The sequence below is a fragment of the Lucilia cuprina genome, chromosome X (assembly GCF_022045245.1).
Source record: "Lucilia cuprina isolate Lc7/37 chromosome X, ASM2204524v1, whole genome shotgun sequence".
Taxonomy (NCBI): Eukaryota; Metazoa; Arthropoda; class Insecta; order Diptera; family Calliphoridae; genus Lucilia; species Lucilia cuprina.
In genome coordinates this window covers 12,967,062-12,979,061 of record NC_060949.1, presented here as the reverse complement: position 1 = coordinate 12,979,061, position 12,000 = coordinate 12,967,062, and the positions used below count along the sequence as shown (strand labels likewise).

At 28.7% G+C, this 12,000-nt stretch overlaps 1 protein-coding gene across 2 annotated transcripts in view; it reads left to right on the top strand.

Annotated features, from left to right (window-relative positions):
• The window catches only part of LOC111684188 (tau-tubulin kinase homolog Asator), a 169,859-nt gene extending 165,090 nt beyond the window's left edge, over positions 1-4,769 (top strand). For both annotated transcript variants that reach the window (XM_046955930.1, XM_023446310.2), the window contains 2 exons: positions 42-722; positions 4,650-4,769. In XM_046955930.1, coding sequence (XP_046811886.1) covers positions 42-722; positions 4,650-4,750 — 782 coding nt within the window. In that variant the 3' untranslated portion in view covers positions 4,751-4,769. The remainder of the gene's footprint in view (positions 1-41; positions 723-4,649) is intronic.
• The last annotated feature ends 7,231 nt before the right edge of the window (positions 4,770-12,000 follow it).

The following is a 12,000-nucleotide window of genomic DNA, read 5'->3' as shown; positions in this document are numbered from 1 at the left end:
TAAATATGATTATTTAACAAATTTCAATTTTATAATTTTAGAATCAACTTCTCAAAATGATGTGATCTACTACGGTTCCGCTGCAATCCAAAAATCTCCCAATCAACAAGTTATACTGGTAAATGCAATACGTAATGATGACAATGAAGATGATGTGCCTGTAACTATAAACCAAAGAGATGTAAAAGATGAAACCAACAATGACGCGTGTGATTTTAGTAGGGAAAAATTTAATGATTTATTCAAAAAATCACCCGAGGAGATAAAAACTACAAGGGAAGAGTTCGAAGATGTAGGTGATGATGTAATAAAAGCGGATAAAAATGATATTAAGTCAGGTGATGATTTGAATAAAGTTGCAGAAATGTACATTAAAAACGAGGCTGCTGGAGCTACCACCATCGGTTCATGCATTCCAAATATCGTGCCCGTAGGTGGTAGCACCGCTATTAGCAAAATACCCGTATTACAAACTAATATCCGTCAAGCAAAATGTGCATCGTGGGCCGGCGGCGAATTGACTTCTCAACAAGTCCATTCACAACTTACAAGAAACAGCAGCCAGGGAAAACAAACATTTAATGCGGCAGATATTGATAATTTTAATGAAGCTGCTTTGCCTACTCATTCTAACTCTTCCTCTAGTTGCAACAAACAAAATGTTGGTGATAAGCCTGATGGTGTTGTATTTCAAAACCCTGATATAACGGATCTAACACCAGGTTTGTAATTCCATTTTCATTTTAATGTACACTGCTATGTATATGGGAGTGTCTTGTTCTTTATGTACATATACAAAATAATATATGTGAATCAACTAAGTTTTTTGCCTACCTTTTTTTAAGAGAATTTTGTTTTTTGTTCATAAATAAAATTAAAAAAACTGGTAAACAGTTAATTTCAATGAAATTCAATTACGAGATTTTTAATCAATCATTTAAAAATATAAAATATAGAAATTTATGAAATAACACAAAAAGTTATTAAAACAAGTAAGAGTGATATATTCGGCTGTGCCGAATTTTATATACCCTTCACCATAGTGTATTTTAAACATATTAGTTTTATAAATTTTTTCCCGACTACATTATTATTACACCAAAAACAAAACAAAATGAACAACAACAACGCTAAACGAAATAAAAAACAAAATACACAAGGCATCTAAACATACATACCAAAAAACACAGAAAAACAAAAACAAAATAAACAACGCAATGACGCCAACAGCATCCAATCATACAAAAAAAAAATACACAGCTGAATAAAATCAAATACATCTACACACACGTGTACATCTTTTTCTAATATGCAGTCACCTCTCACGAAGGTGAAGGGTATAAAAACGCACTGAGTTGTATTTCAAAATCTTTAACTGCCAAAGGAGAGTGACTTGTATCCAAGCAAAAACCACTGAAGTCCTCATTTATCATCCCCAAAGTCCATATACACTATGTTTAAATTTAGACCTCTCAACAGATCTTAGGTTGCTTGGAAACAATATAAAGTGAAATATCGTGTTGTACGATACAGGTACAATTATACATAGTTAGAACCTAAATCAAGAATAAATATCCAGATCCAACTACGACTACTGTATTTTATTCATAAAATAAAGCACTCAAAATATGAGGTTGAAAATCAAGATTTTAGTATGTAATAGTTCCATAATAGTATACGGTGATATCCCCATACATAAAATGGCTAGGATGGTACTTAGTGTTAGCTTTATTGAATAAGAATCAATGTTATACAATTCTAAATAAAATTCACACAGTCTCCCCAAATAGATGGGGTTTCCGTAATGTAGTTTTTGTTTATCAATACAAAATGACCAAAAACCCAGATTATTTTGTTATAATATGTAGTTTTATAACCCACTAAACATTTCTTCTAGATTCAAATCCACTGATTTTCTAGTATATCATGTATCCTTTCAAAATTACTTATTATTTTTGAAATAAAATCAAAGAAACGATAGATTTCCCGTTAAGTCAAATATTGATAAATTCTTATAGGTATATAGGATAATAAATCGGTTAAAGAAATGTGAAAATTTAGTCGTACCACTACTTAAATATCAATAAAATTTTATTTTAATATACAGGAGTAATAAAAATATAAAAATGTAAAAATTATACAGCAATATTAAAAAAATAAACAAAAAACCTTTATTCACCTAAAAAATTAACAATACATTCACATTTTATATAAAATCTCGTTAGTTAATATCACGTTTTTACTTTTTTTGGTAGAAAATTAAAATATAAGATAATCTTTAAACAACACAACAAACAAATTGCTTAACTTTGAAAAAATAATTGTTCAGACAAAGTTATTTCTTTAAATTTATAAAATTTTACATAGGCAAATTACTTAATTGATTCACTGTATATGAGCAATTTCGTCAAGTGACCCAACTCAAAAAATCGATTTGTATAAAGTTTATACCAAGGTAAGTATCACTGAATAGTAGACTAGACACACATTTTAAGCTCTATCGGTCAAAAAGAGGTGGTCTGAACTCTTTGGCCACTTTTTTCTAAGACCAATAGGTGAAAAGATACACCTATTTGAATAAAACCCTGTATTAAGTAACATAGCTAAGGAAAATGAAAACAAAATAATTCGAAAACAAATAATGATCCGCGAAAATAATCTTTACCAAAATATTGGAAATTGTATTCCCTAAAAATGTTGTAATTACATCTAAAGTCATACGACGAACAATAATCGCCATGTATGCAAAGATTTGATACTCATGTCCTTTGACTTCCACTATATTATTAGAGCCGCGACTTTTAGTTCTTTATTAAGAATTCCTAGACACAAATTCTTAATTTTAGCCAATTTGTCTGAGACTGTGTATAGAAAACGTTTATTAAGGTAAATATCGCTGAAGTTATGGATCTAATGCTAACATCTGCTATATGAATTTTGTTTTTCAATTAAAGTCATTATGATTACTGAATGACAATACATATAACAGTTAATATAAAGTTATAAAAAATATTTCTGCGAGGAGCGAAATTCACATCCTTTAAATTTAAATTTAGGAATTTAATTTCCCCCCAATTTAAACTATTAGAATTTGTTCACAATTTTCTTATAAAACGCTTAAGAGCGTTGTTGTTGTTTTTAACTATATTCAAACAGGAGCAAAGCAACAACACTTTCGTATTTTTTGCTGGTAAACATTGACGATGCGATCATTAACGTACATTTTGTTTTTGTTTACCGTAAAAAATTAGTTTTGAAAAGCACTTGGAAAAAATTGTTGTTAGTTTTAAACTTCAAACTTACGTTACAAAATTTTTGTATACGTTACAGTTATTTTTTTCTATTCTTTAAATAATAGATTTGCAAAACAAATGGGAAAATTATTTTATTTTGACAAAAAATGCAAATCATAGTTTTTTGCCGTGTGCGTATATGATTTTTTTTCATTTCCCTTGTATGAATGTGTTGATTTTTGCAACAAAAAATATTTAATAAAAATATGTTTTCCTTAAAATGTATTGGTATTTACTCTTTCATAAGGAAATTTTGGACACTTCTGCTTTAGAGAATAAAATAAAATCTATTAAGATTTTTGGAAAAGTCAATTAGCAATTGAAAAGTCAAAACCATTTTTCTTTGTGGTAAAACTAGTTGGGCTTCGTTCAATTATTCAGGAAAATGTTTTTATAAGAGTTGTGCTAATGAAACTGTATATGAAATCTAAAATATTATTTGTCCTGTGATGTATCACTGAAATTTTTGTTTTATTACCTTGCTATTTGATTTTTAGTAGGTTTGCAGGTTTGATTTACTTTTTTGTTACCTTTTGGTATCTGAGAATAAAATTTTGTTTCGAATTCTTAAACGAGTCGATCATGTTATAAGCAAGTACATGTAAATAAATGCCATACACTTTATATGTTTATAAGTGGAGCATATACATTTATATTTTAAATATAAACGTGGTAATTAAACCATTTTTCCTGGGATCATGATGTACGAAAATTTTTGCTATGTGAATGCTGTACCTACATCCCGATTAATATTTTTATTATTTAATACGTATATACGGTCAATTTCGTATTAAGTTAAAATCGGTGTCTTCCGATTTGAACAAAAATTAATACTATTGGATAATATGATAGACACAAGATTTCAGCTATTGTTTGAAATATTAGTAAAAAGTTACACTCATTTGAATGAATCCCTGTATTATGAAAATGTCTTTAACCCCCTCTAAATCCGGCAGTTCTTGATCTATAAAGCTGAATATGTGTGTCGGTATTCATCCAATTGTACTAACTTTGGTGCAAGTTTTATCGAAATCAATTTTATGTGTTGGGTCACTTGACACGATACATATACATATAACTTCAAAATAATCATCAAGAGCTAAAAATTATATTAGAGCATTATTGCACTTTGTTTTTTGAAACAAAGTTATTTATCTATTAAAATTTTAGTACATGGAAATAATATCTATATTTTGTTTTAATGTATATGAAATGTATGATACAATCCCCCGATTAAGTATAGTACATAGTTTTTGTTTTTGTGTTTATGTTGTATGGCATACCCCTGTTTTAATTTAAATAAATATTTCATGTAGAAAAATTAACGTTTCGTTTCCCTAACAATTTATTAAACAGCTATGAGGCGTCGCAGAGAAACAGCTGATAAATATGTAACGGATCCTTCGCAATTACAATTACGCTTTGCTCGTCCGCGTTCCAGAAATGCCAGTAGGTAAGTAAGCAATATCTTCCTTAATTTGTTTCTCGCTATAAATTATTTGAACCATGCAGAATGGCATAGAGTTTTTATTTGTAGAAGATCATAAGGATACATTTCAGTTTTTTTATTTTTTTTTTTTTTTTTAAATTCAGGGATTTGTATTACCAATCCAATATATTTTATTAAGATCTGCGTTGTGTTTCTTTACTTGCACTTGTTACTTGCTATTGCACATTTCCTCATCCAAAAGAACAGTTTCATTACGTAATTCATTTAAAAAATAAATAAATAGTTTCACTATATACAATTGTATTTTCAACAATAATCGTTTTTCTTTTTCAAAACGAAATTAAACATAAAATCTAGCTTTTGCAGATAACCAATTTTAATAACGCTTATTTAAAATTTAATTTATTGTATCAATTGCCTATATCTGTATTACTATAATTTTTTGCCAAAATGCTCTTGATAAAAACATAATTCTTGCGGTAAATCCCTATACGTCAAAATTTTATCTTATTATTTTAACACGGCGATTTCACTGGTGGCAAGTTCTCGATTTCATATTACAACGTTGCACACGCACAGAGACATTATTAAGGAACTCAAAAATAAAAATTATTTTTCAATTTTTTTATTTTTCGTTCATCAATTAATCATTATTACCTTAATTTTAGAGTATTTAAACAATTCATTGATGAAAAACTATTTTTTTTTTTGAAAAAGACTTCATATAGAAGTTAGGGTCAAATATTGGTCCATGCCTGAACCCCAAATTTTATAAAATCTGCAATCTGTTTTTGGCTATCTCGTCTGGTAGCTGAGATATGCCGTGTGTATTTTGTTCTATATAGTTAAAAACAGAACTTTTGGTTCTATACCCCAATTAATGTATGTATAATACAAAATCTTGAAATTGATTTGTGCTGGAAATTTTGCTTTATATTGGAGTTAAAATTATTTAATACTAATCTTTTTCAATATATTTTTCTGTTAAAAGTAATTTTTTTGAATTATTTTTGTGAAGAATACTGTTGTATAGAAGTGAATTTAAAAAAATACATATCGCTCATTCACTACAAGACTTAAAATGTATCTGAAGCAGACAAAAATTATTACTTTAGTAAAATAAATTAAGATGGTATGGGGACCTTACATTTAGATAATGTTAAAGTCATTAGATAATGTTAAAGCTCATTACTGGCTTAAAAATACGAGTATAGTGATGAAATTCAACACACATATGTTTCAATTAAGCCAAAATCTATCAAACTTTTATGTGGATCGATATCTATTTGACACTACTCCCCATATAAGATGCCCTTAAAAAAAATTTTTTTAACGATCAATACTGACTTAAAAATACAGAAAAGCGATGAAATTCCACACACATATTTTTGTACGAGTTAAAACCTCTCTACCAAATGTATTGTATTATTTAACCGATCTTTGCTTACATAAAAATACTTGAACAGTTTTGAAATTAAATACATTTATAGAAACGTAAATCTTCCTGCCGAATTGCGGAAAGTGTGGGGAAGTGATATTCAGTGTAAAGTTGTTTTGTATGCACCAAAATTAGTCAGTCAACTTGATGAGTAATATCACCCTGATGTTGATAGGGGAGCATTTCTTTTAAGACATACGGTGTGATGGTGGTATTCGGTACACCTAGATATAACACTCTCACTTGTCTTTTTATACCCTCCACCACCATCAGTGGTGATAGAGGGTATATATAAGATTGTCATTCCGTGTGTAACACCAAATATTCATCTGAGACCCAACAAAGTATATGTATTCTAGATCCTTATAAAATTATGATTTAGATATGTGCGTCTGTCTGTATGTCTGGTTAAAACAGGCTTACGTTAAAACTAAGCCAAACAAATAGACAAAATTCGCTGGAAATATTCATTATTATCCTAAGCAATTTGGTATTAAAAATAGGGAAATCAGTTCACACCGGGAAAAGTTATGAATCAACATTTAAAACAACCTCGAAAAAATAAGCATTTTTTACACATTCTGATGTAATTTTCTCGTAAACTATGCCAGATAGTTCCATGAAAATCACCAAAAATCACAAAAAATTGCCAGCATCGGTCCACAATTTCATATACCTCCCATATACAAAAGTACATATTCCCCGAAAATGGGTTTTTTGTTAATAACTTCCGTCAGAATGTTGATATCTTCACAAAATTTTACAAATTAAAATCTTATATCAATAGAATTTATTAAGAGAAAAAATATTCTGGGTCGGTCAATAATTGGACATAGCTCCCATAAAAGGTCATAGCTCCGATACAAGGTTCCCTCCCGAAAATCACTTAAACGCGCATAACTCATTACTAAACTAAAATACCCAACAAAGTATATGTATTTTAGATCCTTATAAAAGTATGATTTAGATATGTCCGTCTGTCTGTATGTCTGGTTAAAACAGGCTTACGTTAAAACTAAGCCAAACAAATAGACCAAATTCACTGGAAATATTCATTATTATCCAGTTTGGTATTAAAAATGGGCAAATCGGTTCACACCGGGAAAAGTTATGAATCAAAATTTAAAACAACCTCGAAAAAATAAGCATTTTTTACACATTCTGATGTAATTTTCTCGTAAACTATGCCAGATAGTTCCATGAAAATCACCAAAAATCACTAAAAATTGCCAGCATCGGTCCACAATTTCATATACCTCCCATATACAAAAGTACATATTCCCCGAAAATGGGTTTTTTGTTAATAACTTCCGTCAGAATGTTGATAACTTCACAAAATTTTACAAATTATAATCTTATATCAATAGAATTTATTAAGAGAAAAAATATTCTGGATCGGTCCATAATTGGACATAGCTCCCATAAAAGGTCATAGCTCCGATACAAGGTTCCCTCCCGAAAATCACTTAAACGCGCATAACTCATTACTAAACTAAAATATCCATATAAAATTTGGTACAAGTATTGCATATAAGGAGTGAGATCGAAAAATTCTTAACATACATATATGTTTATAAAAAAGAAACCACTAAACTTACAGGTTTACTTTTTTTTTTATTTGATTCAAATTATTATTACAATTTACAAAAAAAAATATTTTTATAGTTTTAATCACTAGTGATGAAATTTTGAACCCTTTTCGGAAACCCTTCCCAAAATCACTTAAACTCGCATAACTCAATTCTAAACTAATATGTATATCCATATAAAATCCATATAAAATTTGGTACAAGACATGTTTTTCAAAGGTAACTTGATCAAAAAAAAAAAATCAAATAATACTTTGGTTGAAAAATGTAATGAAAAACGTGTGTTAAGAATTTTTCGATCTCACTCCTTATGCACAGAAATATTACTGAGAATTTTTTTACGATCAGTCCATAAGTGGTCATAGCTGCCATTCATAAATAACACTATAAAATTCTTTTACGATCGCTCCATATTTCGTCATAGCTCTTATACTAGGTCCCCTCCAGAAAATCACTTAAATTCATAATATTCAATACCAAATAATGATATAGATACATAATTTTATAAAGTAATTTTACGAAAATCTCTTGAAAGCATATTACTCATTACCAAATAAAGCTATTGAATGATTTTTTCACGATGGGTGCGGTCGGTCCCATACAAGGTTCCCTTTAGAAAATCACTTAAACACACATTACTTGTTACTAAAATACGATACAAAATTTGATGGAAATAAAGAATTTATATACAGGAATTTATATTAAAGAATCTTTTACGATCGGTCTATAATTAATCATATATCCCATACTAAGTCCAGCCCCTAAAATCCTTAAATCTTTCACACACATGCATACATGTAAATTACTAAATATCGCTAAGCGCTATAAAAATGTAAACAAAAAGGCGTTTGTAATGTTCAATAAATCTTGGAATTGTAATAGATTTAAATCTTGGGATTTTTTTTATTTAAGACATGAGAAAACACATTTTTACAAATACTTGATAAATTAGAAATGTATTAATATTAACTCATTTCTACAAATACTTGATAAATTAGAAATGTATTAAACATTCGGCCCAGCCGAATATAGCACTCTAACTCGTTTTTTTTTTTTTTTTTGTAAAATTGTTATGTATGTTTTATTGCTTTTTAATGCTACTTTGCTCTACGTGTATATATTTGCAAGGAAATTTATTTTTTGTACCGTTAAAAAATATCCCTTTGCAGTTTTTGAGAAACATTATGTTAAACTTTATATTATTATATTGTTAAGTCGTCTAGTAAACATCATACAGTCATGTACGCGGTAATAAGTTAGTTTGAAAGGACTATGTAAATACATTAACTCCGAAAAATTACACCTAGGCTTTTATCAAACATTGTAATGTTTATTAAAACAAAAATATTATTTAAATGTTTCCACTTTTGCATTTCTTCCTCAAGTTTAAGGCATATACAAAAATATTATTTATATGTTTCCACTTTTGCATTTCTTGCTCAAGTTTAAAGCATCTCCATTGGGCGCATAAACTAGCAAATAAAATTAACTAACAGAGTACTTTTGTTTTCGAGGATTGATTTTAATTTGATCCCTAATCTTTCACCTAAAGATTGACTCTCAACCCCCTCATAATCATAACAATTGGCGGCGAGGATTTAAAACAAAAAAAGTAAGTGAAATTACTAAACAATGATTTCTTTCCTTCTGCAAGTATAACTGCTTTAAATGCCTCGAAGGACATTTTATCGAAACACATACGTAAGTTAACTTACGAACATGCAGAAAACTAGATTATTAGCACTTGTTACGAAAGATGAAAAATATCAGTAATGGCGTTTTTAAGAAATACAAAGACTATTTACTAAACATCTGCATGGGTATACTTGTTCCTAAATTCACAGTACTGCATGGTATTAAAATACACGTACAGTATTGTGAAAATATTAAACAAGCATGGCAGGATGTGTAGGTTCGAACAAATAAGTTATAATCATAAATAACTTGCATAATTTACAAACGAAATATTACTCGTCTCGCTCGTTGAGATTTGTGTAGTGTTTGATATAATTAGGCAAAATCATCATAATGACAGCAAAGACATCTCGAAATCTACGAGTGATCAGTGTGATCAGTTCGGACTTTTACGTGCAAACAGACTTTATACTTTCTAACCATAGTACGGGCTACACAACACGATCGTAAACGAACCTCTTAGGAAGGGTTCGTTACTTGCCTTGGGATACACAATATTTTTTTGTTTTACCCTCAAGTATAAATCAAAAACCCACTTAACTATTTTGAAAATTCTAACCACAATAGTTTTCCAGATTAACAATATGTTACATATGAGAAATGTCAAGCAAATTATTGTAAGTTCGCCAATTTCTATCTATCTATGAACAATTTGAATTATCGAATAGTTTTCAAGATATACGAAATTTTGTATTTAATACATATATGTGGTGCCAAGGCCCCCGTTGAAAGTTCGCCCGTTATTTTCTAAATGTTCACATGAATGTCAAAGTTATTCATATATAATTTGAAGGTTCTGGCTCTAAGAGTTTCATATATATACAATTTTTTCTATTTAATTCATGTGGGGGCTTTATGTTCCCCAGATAAAAATCTGCCCTTTTTCCTTTAAAATGTTCAGATAAATATTAAAGTAATTTATGCAAAATTTGATGAATCTAGTTCTATATTTTCCTAGATAAACAATATTTTGTATTTTATTCATATGGGAGGTTTGAAGTCCCCATTAAAAGTTCGTTATACTCTAAATGTTGAGATGAATTTCAAAATTCTTCAAGTAAAATTTAAAGATTCTAGCTCTAATAGTTTCTCATATATACGAATTTTTCTACTTTATTCATATTGGGGCCCCCCAAGATGAAAGTCCGCTTTTTGTTTCTTAAACATTTTTTTTTAGTTTCCCAGATAAACGAATTTTTGTATTTCATTTATATAGGTGGTGCCACGCCCCTAACGCTAGACCGCCCACTTTTTATTCTATATAATCATATTGACACTAAAGTGGCTTCGACAAAATTTAAGGACTTTAACTTTTATATTATGTAAAAATATTGGGATACAGCTGTGAAATTTTCAAGAAAATCGGTTCAGCCGTTTAGTAGTCTATAATGTTCAAACATATATAGTAACAAACACACATATATAGTAGGGTATTTAAACGATCTGTCTGTTTGTGTCCGTGTAAACCTTGTGCGCACGCTACAATTTTCAAGATAATTTAATGAAATTTGCTACATACCCCCCATACAACCGTATTTTTTATACAATTCACTTATAATTTCTAATAAAACGATTAAAATCTACTTAAATAACTTTGAGGTAGACGTAAATTCCTCTGCCAAAATTTATAAGGATAGATCCATATTTACTTTACTCCCTATGAGGCATCTTGTAGAAAATCTCTTTTTTTTGTCTATAATACGTAAAAATATTCCAAAATAGGTTAAAAAACAAATTAAATAGTTTATTTTTTTTTAAATTATCTACTTTTTTTAACATAATGACTGGTGTAGGGTATCATATAGTCGACAATGTCCAACTATACATTCATATTTAATTTGTAATAAATTTACTTTCTGTATTAATTTCTTAATTACTTTTTTATAATAAAATATATTTATTGGTTGATTTTTATAACAATACTTCAGAAACATTGCAATAAGTTGTTCTGATTTATCTACTTCTCAGAATGGGTTCATGCAAAATCATTTCAGATTTCTGAAAAGAAATCTTAAAAATAATGATATCGCCTTTACTTCTACATCCAGTTTTGAGGAACAGTTTCTATAGTATTTCTAATAAGTTCTTCAGCAATACTTAATCATACGCTAGTTCATTGGAACGTACATATGAATTCTGGAACTCGTTGATAAATATCAAAAACATAAAAATTTGAGAAAAAAAAAATTAATAGAATTGAATTTAAAGTAGTGGAAAATTTTAATTTTGTTTGTTATTGGAAGAAAAATATTGTAGAAATGAAATAATTATTAAAGCAACATACACTTTCCTCTTATTCAATTAACCGAATAATTTTGAATTATCCCCAAATAATTATTTGTCGAATAAACCGAATAAGACAAAATCCCGAACAATTGAATACACTAATAAATAGATTATAAAATTTATTACAAATTATGGAATGCATATGAGTGAAAAAATTTAAAAAATATTTTATAGCCAGTATTTTATTCTTGTAACAATTAACGTAACGTTTTGATTAAATTATCAAAAATTCTATGAAATCACTCATAA